Source organism: Thalassophryne amazonica, chromosome 5 (assembly GCF_902500255.1).
Source record: "Thalassophryne amazonica chromosome 5, fThaAma1.1, whole genome shotgun sequence".
Lineage (NCBI taxonomy): Eukaryota > Metazoa > Chordata > Actinopteri > Batrachoidiformes > Batrachoididae > Thalassophryne > Thalassophryne amazonica.
The window spans coordinates 128,109,872-128,126,928 of NC_047107.1; the positions used below are offsets into that span (position 1 = coordinate 128,109,872).

A 17,057-nucleotide genomic window follows, 5' to 3' on the forward strand; every position below is an offset into this window, starting at 1 on the left:
ATGATGAAATAATGCTGAATTCATGTGGATATGACTGTTGTACAGAAGCTTCAGATATCTGTTGCTGAGACAGATGATGACTGGAGGCAGTTTGAAGGAGAAATAAGGTGATAACTGGTGAACCGCAGCTAATGACGCATGCGCAGTGAAGGCAGGGCGGACTGATTTTTAGGGGGGGATCGTTCGGTCGGCGACACCGGCATTTTCAGCAAATAAATAAAACAAATAGCTGGATTTACATGCAGACAGATTAACAGCGAACGCTATTTTGAACCCAAGATGGCACCACGAGTCACGTGACCGTTTTATTTTTCGACTCGTCAGTTGCTACAAAACAGCTCAGGCTAAAGTATAAAGTGGAGAAGCCTAGAATACACCCACGGTTACAGTGAGCCTGTTTTATCCTCTGGGTTCAGAACCCTATGGTGTTATTTATCTTAAAATGTTTTCATAATCTACCTAGGCGGCAACTTCTTTTAATTATTAAAAAATAAATAATTTTGACAATGAAACACAGCCTTATGTTACAGGAATAATCTGGACTGGAGACATCCAGTATAATCTGACCTAGACCAAAACATACCCGGGTATAATCTAGGCTAGGACAGATTATACCCGGGTATGTTTTGGTGGAGGTTAATGTTGCTTCACCTCTGCACATAAATGATCACACGGCCAGGAAACACTGTAACGCTGCAAAGCGGGCTTCTGGCGGCGGACTGTGTGCTAGCGAGTGCCGCAGCTCCTCTTGGCGTGCCGGTCGTACCTCTTTGATCTCGTCTTTGGCCTGCTGCAGTTTGTCGGGTTTGTTGGTGCACTGGAGTTTAGCTTCAGCTTCTCGTTTCTTCTGCAGGAGGATCTGACTGTCCTGCCACTTCTGCCACGTCTTCACGCGGTGATCAAACACGCCCTGAAAACACACACACACACATGCAGTATCCAGGAAACGCACGGCACTGCTACTACAGTCACATTAAAGATTAGCACCACAAGTGTGGCGCGCACAGCTGTAGGTGGGCGGGGCAACACATCTGTTGATGTTGTGTTTTTAAACCACTAACTGGTTCCAGCCTATTTACTCTGGAACTTTGAGCCCGACACAACATTTCAGACACACGGTGCGCGTCTTTGGACGCGATCCAGCAAACAGGTACTTCACTGTTGCGGAATGAACTCGCCAGCACGTAGATGGATACTTTGGAGCAGGGGTTCTCAAGCCGGTCCTCAAGGACCCCTGAATCTGCACATTTTCCATCTCGCTGCTCTGCCACAGGCTGATTTGCTAATTCAGGTGCACAACCAATCAACTCCTAACAGAATGAGCAAATCATCTTGTGGCAGAGCAGGGAGATGGAAAATGCGCAGGTTCAGGGGTCCTTGAGGACCAGCTTGAGAATCCCTGCTTTGGAGAAGTGAGGATGGGAATCTGAAAATTTGAATTTGGAGGTTTATCATATCAGGAAGTGCAAAACAGACTCACTGAAGCTGTTCTCACTTTAATGGAGCTGAATCCTGGAAAGTCACGCTCTGTAAATTCTGGAATTGTACTGTTTGAACACACCAGTAGCTCATGTTCAGCACAACCTTGGTGCTTCCAGAAAATAAAGGTCCTCCCGATGATGTCACGGCAGGTACTATGAGGAACAAGTTTATCAAAATTTGTTAATGTCTGACAAGAAAAAAATATCTACATTTTTTTAAGCAGTTGAAAATCCTGCCATGGTTAAAAGAAAACCGTGGCACACTGACAGAACACCCGGGTTCATCAGACACACTCCCGGATGCTCTGAGGTTTTCCAAGTTATGGAGAACATTACAAACTGTGGCCTTCCAGGAAGTGTGTCCCTGAAAGTGTGAACAGGACTTCAGGTCGTTTTTGTTTAAAGGTTGTGACTGGCTGATGGAAACTGTGCGAGTTCAGGACAACTGTTCGGACGAATTCCGGCTGGACTGAAGCTCGGAGGAGACGCGTCGAGACGCCTCCTACCTTGACGGCTGTGATGAGGCGAACGTAGTCACCCAGCAGTTCAGAGAAGAGGTAAAAGTCGGCGTTGGCCTGGTCCTGGTGGAGCTGGTCGATCTTCTCCTCCACCTCGGCCAGCTGTGACAGCGCGCGGGACAGAGCCGTGTGGTCCTCGCTGTTCCCCAACATGGCCGCCGACTTGGCGAACAGCGCCGTGTTCACTGAGAGCTCTACAGAGACACAGAGTGTTACGTACATCCAGCGTGCTTCACAATAAAACCAAAACCAGCAACCAGACTAGGGATGGGTATTGATAAGATTTTATCGATATCGATGCCATTATCGATTCTGCTTATGCATCTGATTCCTTATCGATTCCCTTATCAATACCTCTTGTGAACTTTGTACTAAAAGTAGGCTTTACATGTTTTCTATGTATTTCATTGAGTCTTAAAGTAAATAAATATGAAATTAGTCACTGTATCCTTGATCTCTGGACATAAATAAAAATAAACAAAACGGTGTTTCACTTTGAAGTTATTAATTCAGACTGGATTCTATCGTTCTAACTTGACTCGCCAGAGAGCTGCGCAGTGTTTGGAGCTGTGTGAACAGAACGGAGGACGATTCTTGTTTCTTTCTCCCAACAAGACAGGAGTCCCAGTTAGTAACTTTAATCCGCACAAAAGTGACTCACGATTTCACATATTCAGAGATGAAAGTGGTGAAAAACAAAAAAAGCTGAAACCCAAAATTACCCCCAACACCACCCGCACGAAAATGTTTGAATTCTAGAAGCTCTGAAATGCAATCGGGGACTACTTGTATTCCAGACGATAAACTGCAGTGAGTGCAGCATCCACTAAGTGAGAAAAAAAAGCAACCAAACTTTCCTTATTCAAATGTATTCCAGTAGTATTCTGCTCTTACGAGGATGCAGTAGTTTTCTATCTTGGCAGATAGTTCTGGAGGAAATCAGTGAAGAAATTAACAGATTGAAAATATGGTTTGACCAAAACAAACTCATTAAACGTAAATAAAACAGGGATGAAGTGGAGGTGTAAGAGTCACTAGGTGTTCACAGGAAACACAGGACCGGCTTGAGAATCCCTGCTACAAGTTTAAATGAGTCAACACCCCCGAGTCACACTAACTGTCAGAACGCTCGTAGCACAGGCCGAGGGGGAAGATTAGCAGCAATCTTCCACTCCAGCTTATTAATTAATCAAAAACCCAGACAGAGCTTTAATTCATTTGAAAGCTTGACTCTTAGTCTTGTCCATCCAAATTGGAAGTCCCAAAAACCAGTTTTATTTGTTATTATCTAGTGTCCACCTGGTCGTTACTGTGAGTTTCTCTGTGAATTTTCAGACCTTTTGTCTGACTTAGTGCTTAGCTCAGATAATTATAGTGGGCGATTTTAACATCCACATAGATGCTGAGAATGACAGCCTCAACACTGCATTTAATCTATTATTAGACTCAGTTAGCTTCGCTCAAAATGTAAATGAGTCCACCCACCACTTTAACCATACTTTAGATCTTGTTCTGACTTATGGTATGGAAATTGAAGACTTAACAGTATTCCCTGAAAACCCCCTTCTGTCTGATCATTTCTTAATAACATTTACATTTACTCTGATGGACTACCCAGCAGTGGGGAATAAGTTTCATTACAGTAGATGTCTTTCGGAAAGTGCTGTAACTAGGTTTAAGGATATGATTCCTTCTTTGTTATGTTCTCCAATGCCATATACCAACACAGTGCAGAGTAGCTACCTAAACTCTGTGAGTGAGATAGATTATCTCGTCAATAGTTTTACATCCTCATTGAGCACAACTTTGGATGCTGTAGTTCCTCTGAAAAAGAGAGCCTTAAATCAGAAGTGCCTGACTCTGTGGTATAACTCTCAAACTCGCAGCTTAAAGCAGATAACCCGTAAGTTGGAGAGGAAATGGCATCTCACTAATTTAGAAGATCTTCACTTAGCCTGGAAAAAGAGTCTGTTGCTCTATAAAAAAGCCCTCTGTAAAGCTAGGACATCTTACTACTCATCACCTATTGAAGAAAATAAGAACAACCCCAGGTTTCTTTTCAGCACTGTAGCCAGGCTGACAAAGAGTCAGAGCTCTATTGAGCCGAGTATTCCTTTAACTTTAACTAGTAATGACTTCATGACTTTCTTTGCTAATAAAATTTTAACTATTAGAGAAAAAATTACTCATAACCATCCCAAAGACATATCTTTATGTTCGGCTGCTTTCAGTAATGCTGGTATTTGGTTAGACTCTTTCTCTCCGACTGTTCTGTCTGAGTTATTTTCATTAGTTACTTCCTCCAAACCATCAACATGTCTATTAGACCCCATTCTTACCAGGCTGCTCAAGGAAGCCCTACCATTAATTAATGCTTCGATCTTAAATATGATCAATCTATCTTTATTAGTTGGCTATGTACCAAAGGCTTTTAAGGTGGCAGTAATTAAACCATTACTTAAAAAGCCATCACCTGACCCAGCTATCTTAGCTAATTATAGGCCAATGTCCAACCTTCCTTTTCTCTCAAAAATTCTTGAAAGGGTAGTTGTAAAACAGCTAACTGATCATCTGCAGAGGAATGGTCTATTTGAAGAGTTTCAGTCAGGTTTTAGAATTCATCATAGTACAGAAACAGCATTAGTGAAGGTTACAAATGATCTTCTTATGGCCTCAGACAGTGGACTCATCTCTGTGCTTGTCCTGTTAGACCTCAGTGCTGCTTTTGAAACTGTTGACCACAAAATTTTATTACAGAGATTAGAGCATGCCATAGGTATTAAAGGCACTGCGGTGGTTTGAATCATATTTATCTAATAGATTACAATTTGTTCATGTAAATGGGGAGTCTTCTTCACAGACTAAGGTTAATTATGGAGTTCCACAAGGTTCTGTGCTAGGACCAATTTTATTCACTTTATACATGCTTCCCTTAGGCAGTATTATTAGAAAGCACTGCTTAAATGTTCATTGTTATGCAGATGATACCCAGCTTTATCTATCCATGAAGCCAGAGGACACACACCAATTAGTTAAACTGCAGGAATGTCTTTCAGACATAAAGACATGGATGACCTCTAATTTCCTGCTTTTAAACTCAGATAAAACTGAAGTTATTGTACTTGGCCCCACAAATCTTAGAAACATGGTGTCTAACCAGATCCTTACTCTGGATGGCATTACCCTGACCTCTAGTAATACTGTGAGAAATCTTGGAGTCATTTTTGATCAGGATATGTCCTTAAAATGCACATATTAAGCAAATATGTAGGACTGCTTTTTTGCATTTGCGCAATATCTCTCAAATTAGAAAGGTCTTGTCTCAGAGTGATGCTGAAAAACTAATTCATGCATTTATTTCCTCTAGGCTGGACTACTGTAATTCATTATTATCAGGTTGTCCTAAAAGTTCCCTGAAAAGCCTTCAGTTAATTCAAAATGCTGCAGCTAGAGTACTGACGGGGACTAGAAGGAGAGAGCATATTTCACCCATATTGGCCTCTCTTCACTGGCTTCCTGTTAATTCTAGAATAGAATTTAAAATTCTTCTTCTTACTTATAAGGTTTTGAATAATCAGGTCCCATCTTATCTTAGGGACCTCATAATCCCATATCACCCCAATAGAGCGCTTCGCTCTCAGACTGCAGGCTTACTTGTATTTCCTAGGGTTTGTAAGAGTAGAATGGGAGGCAGAGCCTTCAGCTTTCAGGCTCCTCTCCTCTGGAACCAGCTCCCAATTCGGATCAGGGAGACAGACACCCTCTCTACTTTTAAGATTAGGCTTAAAACTTTCCTTTTTGCTAAAGCTTATAGTTAGAGCTGGATCAGGTGACCCTGAACCATCCCTTAGTTATGCTGCTATAGACTTAGACTGCTGGGGGGTTCCCATGATGCACTGAGTGTTTCTTTCTCTTTTTGCTCTGTATGTACCACTCTGCATTTAATCATTAGTGATTGATCTCTGCTCCCCTCCACAGCATGTCTTTTTCCTGGTTCTCTCCCTCAGCCCCAACCAGTCCCAGCAGACTGGGTTCTGCTGGAGGTTTCTTCCTGTTAAAAGGGAGTTTTTCCTTCCCACTGTCGCCAAGTGCTTGCTCACAGGGGGTCGTTTTGACCGTTGGGGTTTTTCTGTAATTATTGTATGGCTTTTGCCTTAAAATATAAAGCGCCTTGGGGCAACTGTTTGTTGTGATTTGGCGCTATTCAGAGTGGCCTTTTATTGTGGGCAGTCTAAGGCACACCTGTGCACTAATCATGGTGTCTAATCAGCATCTTGATATGGCACACCTGTGAGGTGGGATGGATTATCTCAACAAAGGAGAAGTGCTCACTATCACAGATTCAGACTGGTTTGTGAACAATATTTGAGAGAAATGGTGATATTGTATATGTGGAAAAAGTTTTAGATCTTTGAGTTCATCTCATACAAAATGGGAGCAAAACCAAAAGTGTTGCATTTATATTTTTGTTGAGTATATGTATGTATTTATTTATTTATGTATGTTCATTGTTAGTTGATTTTATATTTTTTTCTGTTGTGTTTTTATTCAGGTTCTTTTTGTCTCTTTCTCTAAAATTGTCTATAATCATTAGATTAGTTATTATTACTATTATTGTTGTGCTTGCTATTATTATTAATATATAAATAAAAATAAATTTTAAAATACTACAATTTGTAATACATTTGACTCTTTTATGACAACAAATGTTTGACAGCTGCTAATGCTAATTTTAACATTGAAAGTGCCATAGACATGCTAATGTGTTAGCATCGGTCCCGTTTTTGTTATAAAATACATCTATCAACTTTTACAGAAGATCATAACAGGTTGGTTTAACATAAAAAAAGGTAAATAATACTCACAGCATTATGCTCTTTAGGGTTTTAGCGGGGGAAAACGAAATAAATAAATTAATCAACGAAGCAATGATCGAAGCACTGCTTCGATCTGCGAATCACTGCTTCGATTGGTTCAAGGTTCAAAGCAAAGCCGCGCTGCAGAAAAGTTGATTACAGACCCGCTGCAGGGTCTGTAATCAATGTACAGAAATTGTAATTTTCCTGACAAACAACCCCCAAAACAACGGCCACTCTGAAGGACCGATAAGGGAATCGTTAAGTAAAAAGGTTATTGATGTCGGTGGATCGAATCATTTCTTAATGATACCCGAAAGGAACCGTTTCTCGATACCCAACCCTAAACCAGACCTTGAAATATTCTCGAGATCAAGAACTGAGTCGATGTGAACCTTCTGATTTTTTTAGTGGGTTATATCCTGAGACCTGCGATGTGACTAAAAACAACAAAAGCAACACAAAGTGCAGCATACACCCGCTCGTACGTTACGGTTTTATAGTCAAGGTGATGATTAAGTCTGGAAAATGAAAGACAGGTGTTTTAAGAATGGTCTACGATCTATTTGTATGTGTAAAGATTTCTGTTTTAGGGTTGGTTTTATGGTGTATCAACCCCCATTTTCAAAAGGAACCTTCCTCCACCGTCCCTCAATACAACACCAAAAAACAGTTTCAACCAGACGACACCTTCTTTTGTTGTCGTTTGGAAAAGAAAAGTTTACGGGCGGACGGGGTGGAAACAAAACACTCCCTAACTTCGTAACATAATGGTTTTCTACATGAAGTCTGAACATCTCTTAATGTTCTTAAGACTAGACAGGAACCCAAACCAAGTCCAAGACCACAACAAGAATTCTGACCTCCTGTTCTGTCTTCAAAGAACATCAAGTTTTTGTTTTGGCAACAAAAACTATAGTGTCTGTTAGAGATTGTCTTCTGGAAGCTACCATGTGTCTGGGTTTGGGCCGGGTCAGCACGCACGCCGACTACACTTTCGTCGACATGTCGCATTGGGCTAAAGATGAGAGGTATTGAAGCAAAAAGCTGGTGGGACACGGTGCGACCCCCAAAACAAAAAATGTCGCCAGAATGTACAGTTTAAGATGTGTGCTATGATAAAAGTCTTCCGAAACGCGTATCCGCAAGTTCAGGTTCAGTCGTTGAATTTTGGAAATGTTCAAAACCTCAGATCTTTCGCCGTTTCAGCGAAGCTCAATTTTTTTCCACAAGCAATCAGAAGACATTCAAGTGCACTTTTGGAAGTTCTTTGTCAGAATGTTCCTGTTGTCCAACTCAGCCGTCAGTTGTTTGAAATGTCCACAAATCCAAGACCCAACCTACAGTCTGACGTTTCAGGTTACTTCAACTGTGAAAAACGAAAGCTGATATCCCTGTTTGCTGTTAAAACATCATTATCATCTTGTATCGCGTTGCACGCTAATGTGACCACGATGAATTGAAAGCAGACGCCACAACACGTCCTGTGATCATCCTGTGTGACACCGGCTTAACTGTGGCTGACACTAACCACATGCTGTAAACTGTCAACTGTAACGCTAACTGCTGTCGTTAACCACAGTTGGCGCCGTTTGTGGTTAGCGTCAAATACGCCATGTTGACATAGTATCTGGTATAATTAGCAGGACGCACCAACCCGGAAATCCAGTGATATCCTAAAGTGGAAATTTTAGTCAATATCCGTTGCGGTGGCCTGTCGCAATTATTGTGACAGATATGAAAAACCATGTCGCCTTTTTGCGATGCTGGATAAGACTCATTCTTATTGGTCATCGCAGTTACATTTTGGACAATCTGCGTAAGGAGAACAACTGCATACTGTGATGTCATCATGAGTGACCGCAGCAATTGGCAGAACTCCTAAGGACATCATCCAACAGAAACACATCTTATCTCGCTCTGGAAACACGGTATTAGTCCCTATAATCGCGACTGACGAGTCTCAGACAGACGCAGATATCTGCTTGCAATTCCCAATAATTACGGGAACAAATCTACAATTTTGGGTGATTTGTGCCACTTTAAAGATGAAAGAGAAGAAGATCATGAAGTAGGAATCCCACAGGCGGCTTCATTAGCTTGTGTGGCGTGAGCACTCTTTACCTTTCCTGTGACACACCAGAGACTCCACGCTGGCGTGAAGTTTCCTCAGCTGGATGTCCAGATTCTCAAAATGCTGCTGTTTCTCCTCAAACCACTGACAGAAACACACAGAGAGCAGCGCCGCGTTAGTGCCTCCTTTGCTTCCTCCCTCTGTCTTCATCTCCTCACTTCCCTTCTACATCTTCCGATTCTTTGCTTTATTTCTACCTCACTTCCTGTCTTCCTTTTCTTTCTGGAATATTTTCAGTGTTTGTTTTTCCTCCTCGGTTCTTTCCTCTCTCCAAACTACCTTCCTTTCCTTGTTCCATCCTTCTCCATTAAAAAAAACCTCACTTTTCCTTCTTTACATCAAGAAAGTTTTAATTTGAATCAAAAGTGTGAAATTCAGAAAAACGTATTTTCTTTCTTCAGTTCCATCTTTCCTACATCTTCATTCCTTGATCTCTCCTTGCCTCCTCTCCTCTCCCCTTCCTTTACTCACAGCGTCAGACTCGTTCATCTTGATGGTCATCTTGTTGACGGCGTCAGCGGCCTTGTTGACCATCCGCAGAATCCCCGCGCTGCTCAGCGCCTGCGTGCTAACGGCCCGCGGCAACTGCAAAACAAAACAAAGCAATAAAAATAAAAACAAAGAGGAGGAATCTGGTCAAACTTTTTTCCACCTTTTTTCCCGTTTGACTTCTTGACTTTTACTTTCCTGCTATCATGCTGCGTTCACACGTTCATGTTTGTGCAAACGGTTTGAGTTCAGGACATGTACCTGTTTGAAGCGATTCTTCACACCTCACGTGCCAACAACACAGCTACAGCAGCCAATCACAAGCCCTGTCTTATTGTACGAGCCCCGACCTTTGACGTAACAGATGTAAAGTGGTCCAAGAAGACCGCGTTAGTGCCACACGTTGCATAGCTATCAAGCGGTAAGCTTCAATGGTCTCAGACGAAGCTCCACCTGGGAGAAGAAAAAGTTGCAGTTCCTTGACTGGCCACTTGAGGCTGCCTCCAACAGCCAGCAGGTTTACAGAGAAGTCCATGTTAAAATGCCCAAATTTAGAGCAGAAATTAAGTACACCTTATCACGTGTCCAATATATCTGTATGAGCCCGAGTCCGAAGGAGTGTACACTGGGGCATGATGCAAGGTGTGATACATCAGCAGACGCGAGATAAGATATTTATCACATATACAAAAATAAAGAACAATAATCATACACATGAATCATGTCGAATGAATAACTCAGGTAAATCATGGAGATATGTGGTGGTGTTCTTGCTCTTATGTCTCTCTATAAAGTCACGAGTGTCCTCTTCACTGACTTCTTGATGTCTCAACGTCAATACGTAGAATTCTCCCTGCTCAGGAGGCTAAATCTCTCTCACCTTGATCAGACGTCTTGGTTGAATGAAATGATCTGGATCCTGTATCAGGATCCTGCACTTGTCACCAGGGTAACACAAAATGGGGGTGTGTCCTTGGTGGAGCCGAGAAATGGTGGCTCAAGATTGGATGAAAAGCGGGGCGATACAAAACCTGGTATTTTCAATGTCTTTTTTTTTTTTTTTTTTTTTTTTTTAACAGCCCTGATTTTATTGCCACAGGTTCCAGGGCAGTAAAATTGATAGGAAAAGTGTGCGATTTATCAGCCCTATTTTTTCTTGTATCTCATGAGGGCTGGTTTAGGAGTATAGGGCAGATTTTTGTTGTAATATGTGATAATCATATTTACAGCCTGGAACCAAAAAAAAAAAAAAAAGGGTTTTAGTCTCTACAGACAGTTTCCTGCTCCATAACAACTGGACTGGGGTGAATTTTTTTTCTTAGTGTCAGACCTTTTGCGCCATAAAGTCATGCTAGCAAACTTAGCTTGTTCGAATCAATGCCTAGCTAAGCCAGCTATCTTGGCTAGCCAATGTTTAGCTTGTCAAATTAGATCATCCCAACAAATCGTTTGACTAATTTCTGTTCAGCAGGTGAGCTGCTAGCCGGTTAGCTGTTTTACTAGCGTAGCACTGCAGCTGTGGTTTTAAGAACCACTACTTAAGATTTCACGAGCGTATGCAGATAAAATTAGCACTGTATGCTACGCTTAGCTTGCCTACAGCTTCAGCGTTTCTTGGCAGACGTCTGCACTCTAATGAGGCATTTTGTAATTTGTCTTCTGTTTTATTTCCATCCTGTCTTCTTCATTCATTATTTCTGGATATTTTTCTCATTTTCTTCTTTGTTTTTACACATTTTCTACTTTTAGCTCCCTCTCTTTAATTATCGCTGTGATGCTAGCTGTAGTTTATCCTCAGAGGGGACCCCCCCCCCCCCGTTCCTCTGCTCTCTAAACGCTCTGCCTGTGATTGGAATGTTGTCCACGTTTTCACTGGAATACCATTTAACGAAGAGACACTTTACGTTTGCACAGAAACATTAACTGACGTAAAAACCAGCTCAGAACGCGGCGCGGCGCTCCCGACTGTCCGACGCAAAATAGGCTCATTTTTCTTCATTTCGAAAAAGTTTACTTTTCCCCGGATGTGCAGCGTTTTCCCCTCTGACGGAGGAACTGATTTGCCCCCCCAATATGTCTCATTTATCGGCGGCGGCAGCCGGGGGTCAGCCAGGTCCCCGGGGCCCCCGCGTGGCCAGGACCGGGGTAAATGAGTGGAGGCCGAGAACAAAAAAATAGCTTTCACTCGCAACTCGCTCCCGGCCGTTCGGCCCCGCCCCCCTCTGGTTGTGTTTCATTAAGCGGGCGGGACAGACCGCCACACTCCATCAGGCGTCCGAGCGATTCAGCTGTTACCTCAGTGACATGAGGCCATTTATTCTGGAGTCAAAGACTCCCCGGACTGTTCCCAACGCAATTTGAACGCCGTCCAGGTGGGCGGCGATGGCAGAGGTGAGGAAGGAGGCGGATTAGTTTCAGCTGTCCTGATCAAACATTACACAGGATTTAGTTTGATTGAACAATAAAGCAGACAAACACGCTGTGGGCCTTTAAACCCTGAGGCGGGACATCACCGCCAGCAGGCGTTTGACCTCATCAGGAGACTCCGCAGCCAGTTGGAAAAAAAACAAAACAAAAAAACTAAGACAGAAAACCTGAAGTGTTTCCCAGAAGCAGAAAACATTACACCCACCACAGGTGAGGCCGGATTTGACCTCTGACCTCCACAAGAGCCATGACACATTGCAAAATAAATTCGCAAAGGAATTTTCAAAATTTGCGAAACGTTTGCAGGGAGAGGGGGTTCGCAATTTCCTTGTGAGTCGCAAGGCATAGCTGGAATTTTTGTGTTCAAAAACTTAAGAAGAGTTGGCGACAGGTTCGAGATGCACGTACATCGCAAACACGTCGCCAACTCTTCTTAAGTTTAGTTTCTACAATTCAGAAAGTGTGAGAAATGCAAGATTTATGAGGTAACGGGTTCGGTCACGTCACATGTTCATCACCTGATGACTTGCTGTAAATTCATCAAAATTGTGACAATAAATGTCACTTTTTGTCCATTTTTTATTTTCATTTTTGGTTTCAGTATATGAATAGTTATTGGTTTGGTTAGTCTGATTAAGAAGGTCACCAGTTCTATGCCGCCCGTCTCCCCCATTCTCATAGAATGTGTGGATTTGGATGTGTGCCAGATCCGCTGTGGTGACCTGAAGCAAAACCACAGAAACCCAAATAAGGACGTTTGTTTCGTCATCATTTCATAATTTTAGTCATGTTATTAAATCCGCCAATTTTATAAAACTGGAAAATCTGAACTTGTTGATGAGTTTATTTTATATTTTGTTCTTTGAATTTGCTGCAAATTCTGACCAGGAATGTGTTTGGAATCAAGCTTGGCCTCCTATGAAAAGGTGTTTTGTTAGACTGGATCAGAACCTTGATCCGGAACCAGACCGAATCCGAGGATTTATCACCGTAACTGTGCCGGAATTCAATTCAAAAAGAATCATTGAAGGGTTTTTTCCCCCCTGAACAGTTCATGAAAAATCTTATAAAAATAAATAAATAAATAAATAAATACATTTTAAGTCCAATCAATCAAACAATCAATCAATAAATACATCCAGGATCTGCTCTTGGATCCAGATCCATTCCAAAATGCAACGAGTTCCTCTTTGACACAAACAAAAACCGAACAACTTCCATGAAAATCTATTTTTTGTTTGTTTGTTTGTAATCCAGCTAAACAAACAAAGAACTGCTGATCAATCAGAACCATTTACGGATCTTCAGTGTTGTCGTGGAAACGTGGATGGAATATTTTTTTGGTATAGTTTTATTTCTCACCATCCTGTTCCAAACACCGTCTCCGTAAACAACTTGAGATTTGAATTTGACTTCCTGTGTGACCTCAAACGTTCCTTGCCGAGACTCCAGTCGGAGCTCCGCCCACTCACACTTATGATGAATCCATCAAACCAATACTTTCGGCTGTTTCATCTCCTTTGTCTGTAAATGCTCTCTGGTGCCCCTACTGGTCAATTTAATGACATTTCAATCAATCAATCAATTTTATTTATATAGCGCCAAATCACAACAAACAGTTGCCCCAAGGCGCTTTATATTGTAAGGCAAGGCCATACAATAATTATGTAAAACCCCAACGGTCAAAATGACCCCCTGTGAGCAAGCACTTGGCAATTTGAGGACGTGTTTGTGGCAAATGCGTTTGTTTGTTTGTTTACCTCGGAGCTCTCCAGGAACTGCAGCACGTCTGGATCCTTCAGCAGGACGGGATGCTTCACTGTCCTCATCAGGTACCTGAACCACAAACACAAATCAAACTTCGGGACCCGGAGTCGAGAAGCTTCATTCTGAAGACTCAAGCAGTTTGAAGACAAAAAAAAAAAAAAAAAAAGACAGCGTGAAACTCGCGACTTTAGCCCTCATTAGCTGAGTGCCGGTTTGTGCAACGGCTCATCAGCGTGGAGTTCTGCAGCTCTGAGCTCCATCAGCCGTGTGACCTTCCTGTCAATCATCTGCCACAACTAAAGGCCAGCAGAATGTCAGCCCCGACCACTCGCCCCAGCGCCAATGTGCACGTGATAATGATGCGTGCAGTATCTGTGGTTTGACCTTTGGCCTCTAAAGGTCTGAAGAGGCTTGGCGCCGTCACGCCGCAAACCCAACCACGCAGAGTGGCGGTTTGCACACAGTCGGGCTTTATGACACGTTTCCTGTTCGACATCATCAGTTACAGATTAGTGTTAATGAATTCATCACAAATGATCAATTTTACAAACCAAGACTTGTTACCGATTGTGAGGGTTGGAACCGCCGCAGTGGTCTGAGGCGCCGGCGCAAAAAACAATCATTAAGAAAAAGTAAATAAAGGCGCTGGTATTATTATTTACTTTTTTTTAAGTTACCCATTTTCAGCAAGAACCTTCCAGTTCATGTCACTGATTTTTTTAAACCATCAATTTTTTGGGACTAAAAATTTTTTTTTTTTTTTAAGATATTATGTTATGATGTTTACTGTCAAATCTAAATTTTAATAATTATTATGATTCTTAATGCAGGTTTATAAATCTCACCAAATTATCATTTTGCACTGTGATCTGGAACAGGATAAAATGTGAATATATACATTTATTTTAAATAAAGAACCTGGTAACTTGGAGATGTGATGGAACTTTATTCACACTACAAAGTATTACTGATTCTCATTTTGACTTGTGAAGCAAATTCAGCAACAATTCACATGAAAATGTAAATAATCTGCAGGGACAACTTTAAACCTAATCCAGCAAAAACGAGCAACATGTGAGGCTCAGAGTGTGTGTGTGTGGGGGGGGGGGGGGTCCACATTTACCACATTTAGCTCTGAAGATGAAACTACAAAATTTAAAAAAATAATAATTTTAAAAAATAATACAAATTTTAAAAAGAGCTTTAGGATTTTTCACAGTCCAGTGAACTCAACTGAAGTGGGTTTTTTTTTCATCTTTCTTTTATTAATTAGTTTCAACAAAATTCCCAACGTAGATCGGGAAACATTTAGGATTCTGGATGAACCAAAAGAATGTTTCATCTTATAAATCTACAAAAAAATTAATGTTTTGGGCAATCCCATGATGCATGATGGAAGCAAGAGTTGCAACAATTCATTGGTTATTAATCGACTATAAAATTTGGTTGGCTACTGTTTTGATAACCAATTAATCATTTGAAGTCATTAAAAAATCTAAATTCTCTGATTTCAGTTTGTAAAATGTGAATATACTCGTATTCTGGTGATTTTATTATTTTTTCTGATCACCATTTTCCACAGTTTTTTGGACCAAACAAACAAATTAATCAGTCAACTTTTTCATAACTACGATACGTTGTGCTGGTCAGGAGGCAAACTTCAGTATCTTAAAACTGAAGAACCGGAAACTGCTATATTTTTATGCATTAATACTGGGAGGTCCCAAAAAAATAAAAAAAAAAAATAAAAAAAAAATCATACTTTTCTGACATTTATAAATGCTTTTTTTTTTTTTAATTGAATTTTGGGTTTCAAGTAGAAAATGTGCAGAAGCCTTGAAATGCTCACATCATCAACTAGATGGCGACAAAAGCTGCGGTCTGGACTGTTTATTCATGTGAGAAGTTAACTTTTGGTGAAAATAAGACGTTCTGACAGACAAAACCAGCTGACATTTGTGTCCCTCGACCTCATGGACAACTTCTTTATTAATCAAATCTTCTTCGTCTTTCGGCTGTTCCCGTTAGAGGTCGCCACAGCAGATCAATCGTTTGCATCTCACCCTGTCCTCTGTATCTTCCTCTGTCACCACCACCACCACCTGCATGTCGTCACTCAGCACATCCATGAACCTCCTCTTTGGCCTCCCTCTTCTCCTCCTGCCTGGTGGCTCCATCCTCAACATCCTTCTCCCTATATACCCTGGGTCCTCCTCTGCACATGTCCAAACCATCTCAATCTCGCCTCTCTGACTTTGTCTCCAAACCGTCCCACCTGAGCTGTCCCTCTGATATGTTCATTCCTAATCTTGTCCATTCTTGTCACTCCCAAAGAGAATCTCAACATCTTCAGCTCTGCCACCTCTAGCTCTGCCTCCTGTCTTTTTGTTAGTGCCACTGTCTCTAAACCATACAACATAGCTGGTCTCACTACTGTCTTGTAAATTTTCCCCTTCACTCTTGCTGATATTCTTCGGTCACAAATCACTCCTGCCACCTTTCTCCACCCACTCCACCCTGCCTGCACTCTCTTCTTCACCTCTCTACCACACTCTCCATTACTTTGAACAGTTGACCCCAAATATTTAAACTCATCTACTTTCACCACTTCTACTCCTTGTAACTGCACTATTCCACTGGGCTCCCTCTCATTCACACACATGTACTCAGTCTTGCTTCTACTGACTTTCATTCCCCTTCTCTCCAAAGCATATCTCCACTTCTCCAGACTAGACTCAACTTGCTCTCTACTCTCACTACAGATCACAATGTCATCTGCAAACATCATAGTCCATGGGGACTCAAATATGAAACTGTTTGTCGCAGTCTGTACAGTAACTTTGTAACACATGGCTGAGCCAAGCCAGAGAATATTTTTGGATTTGTGGTAGAACGTCACACACATCCGCAGTCACGACCATCAGAGCAGATCCTGGTTCAGATTTAGGGTCAAAACCTGAGGCGTAACGCAAAAGTTATCAAACGGAGGGTGAAGGACCACAAAAAACACGGATGTAAAACAGAACGATTGTCTCACGTTTGCTGCTGTCAGCAGAAACATTTTAAAGGGAGCAGGAAGTCTGTGGTCTTCAGGACTCACCGTTCCAGCGCCGACCGCCTCTTTTCCACAAACTCGTTAGACGACTGGTCCTCCTTCCCCACCTTCACCTTCGTCATTCCTGAAGAACCAAATTCACACGTCACCAAATCCGTACCACATGTTCGGGAATCTCATCTGACTGAGATAGCGGTGATCGTTTCCGCAAACAGAAGACTCGTAAATGTCGACAAACCCCATCAGAGGGACTCGGCGGTCCCGAGTCCTGCTCCGGGACTCCAACATACCAACGTGCACGTCCCATTTTAAACTCTCCTGATCTCCTTT

The 17,057-nt window shown here is 41.9% G+C and overlaps 1 protein-coding gene across 1 annotated transcript in view; it reads right to left on the reverse strand.

Moving 5' to 3' along the window:
• The window catches only part of snx2 (sorting nexin 2), a 36,511-nt gene that overhangs the window by 8,621 nt on the left and 10,833 nt on the right, over window positions 1–17,057 (reverse strand). Inside the window, 6 exon segments of the mRNA XM_034169621.1 lie at window positions 767–910; window positions 1,988–2,193; window positions 8,980–9,073; window positions 9,461–9,574; window positions 13,666–13,741; window positions 16,773–16,902. Of these exon segments, the coding sequence (XP_034025512.1) occupies window positions 767–910; window positions 1,988–2,193; window positions 8,980–9,073; window positions 9,461–9,574; window positions 13,666–13,741; window positions 16,773–16,902 (764 nt within the window).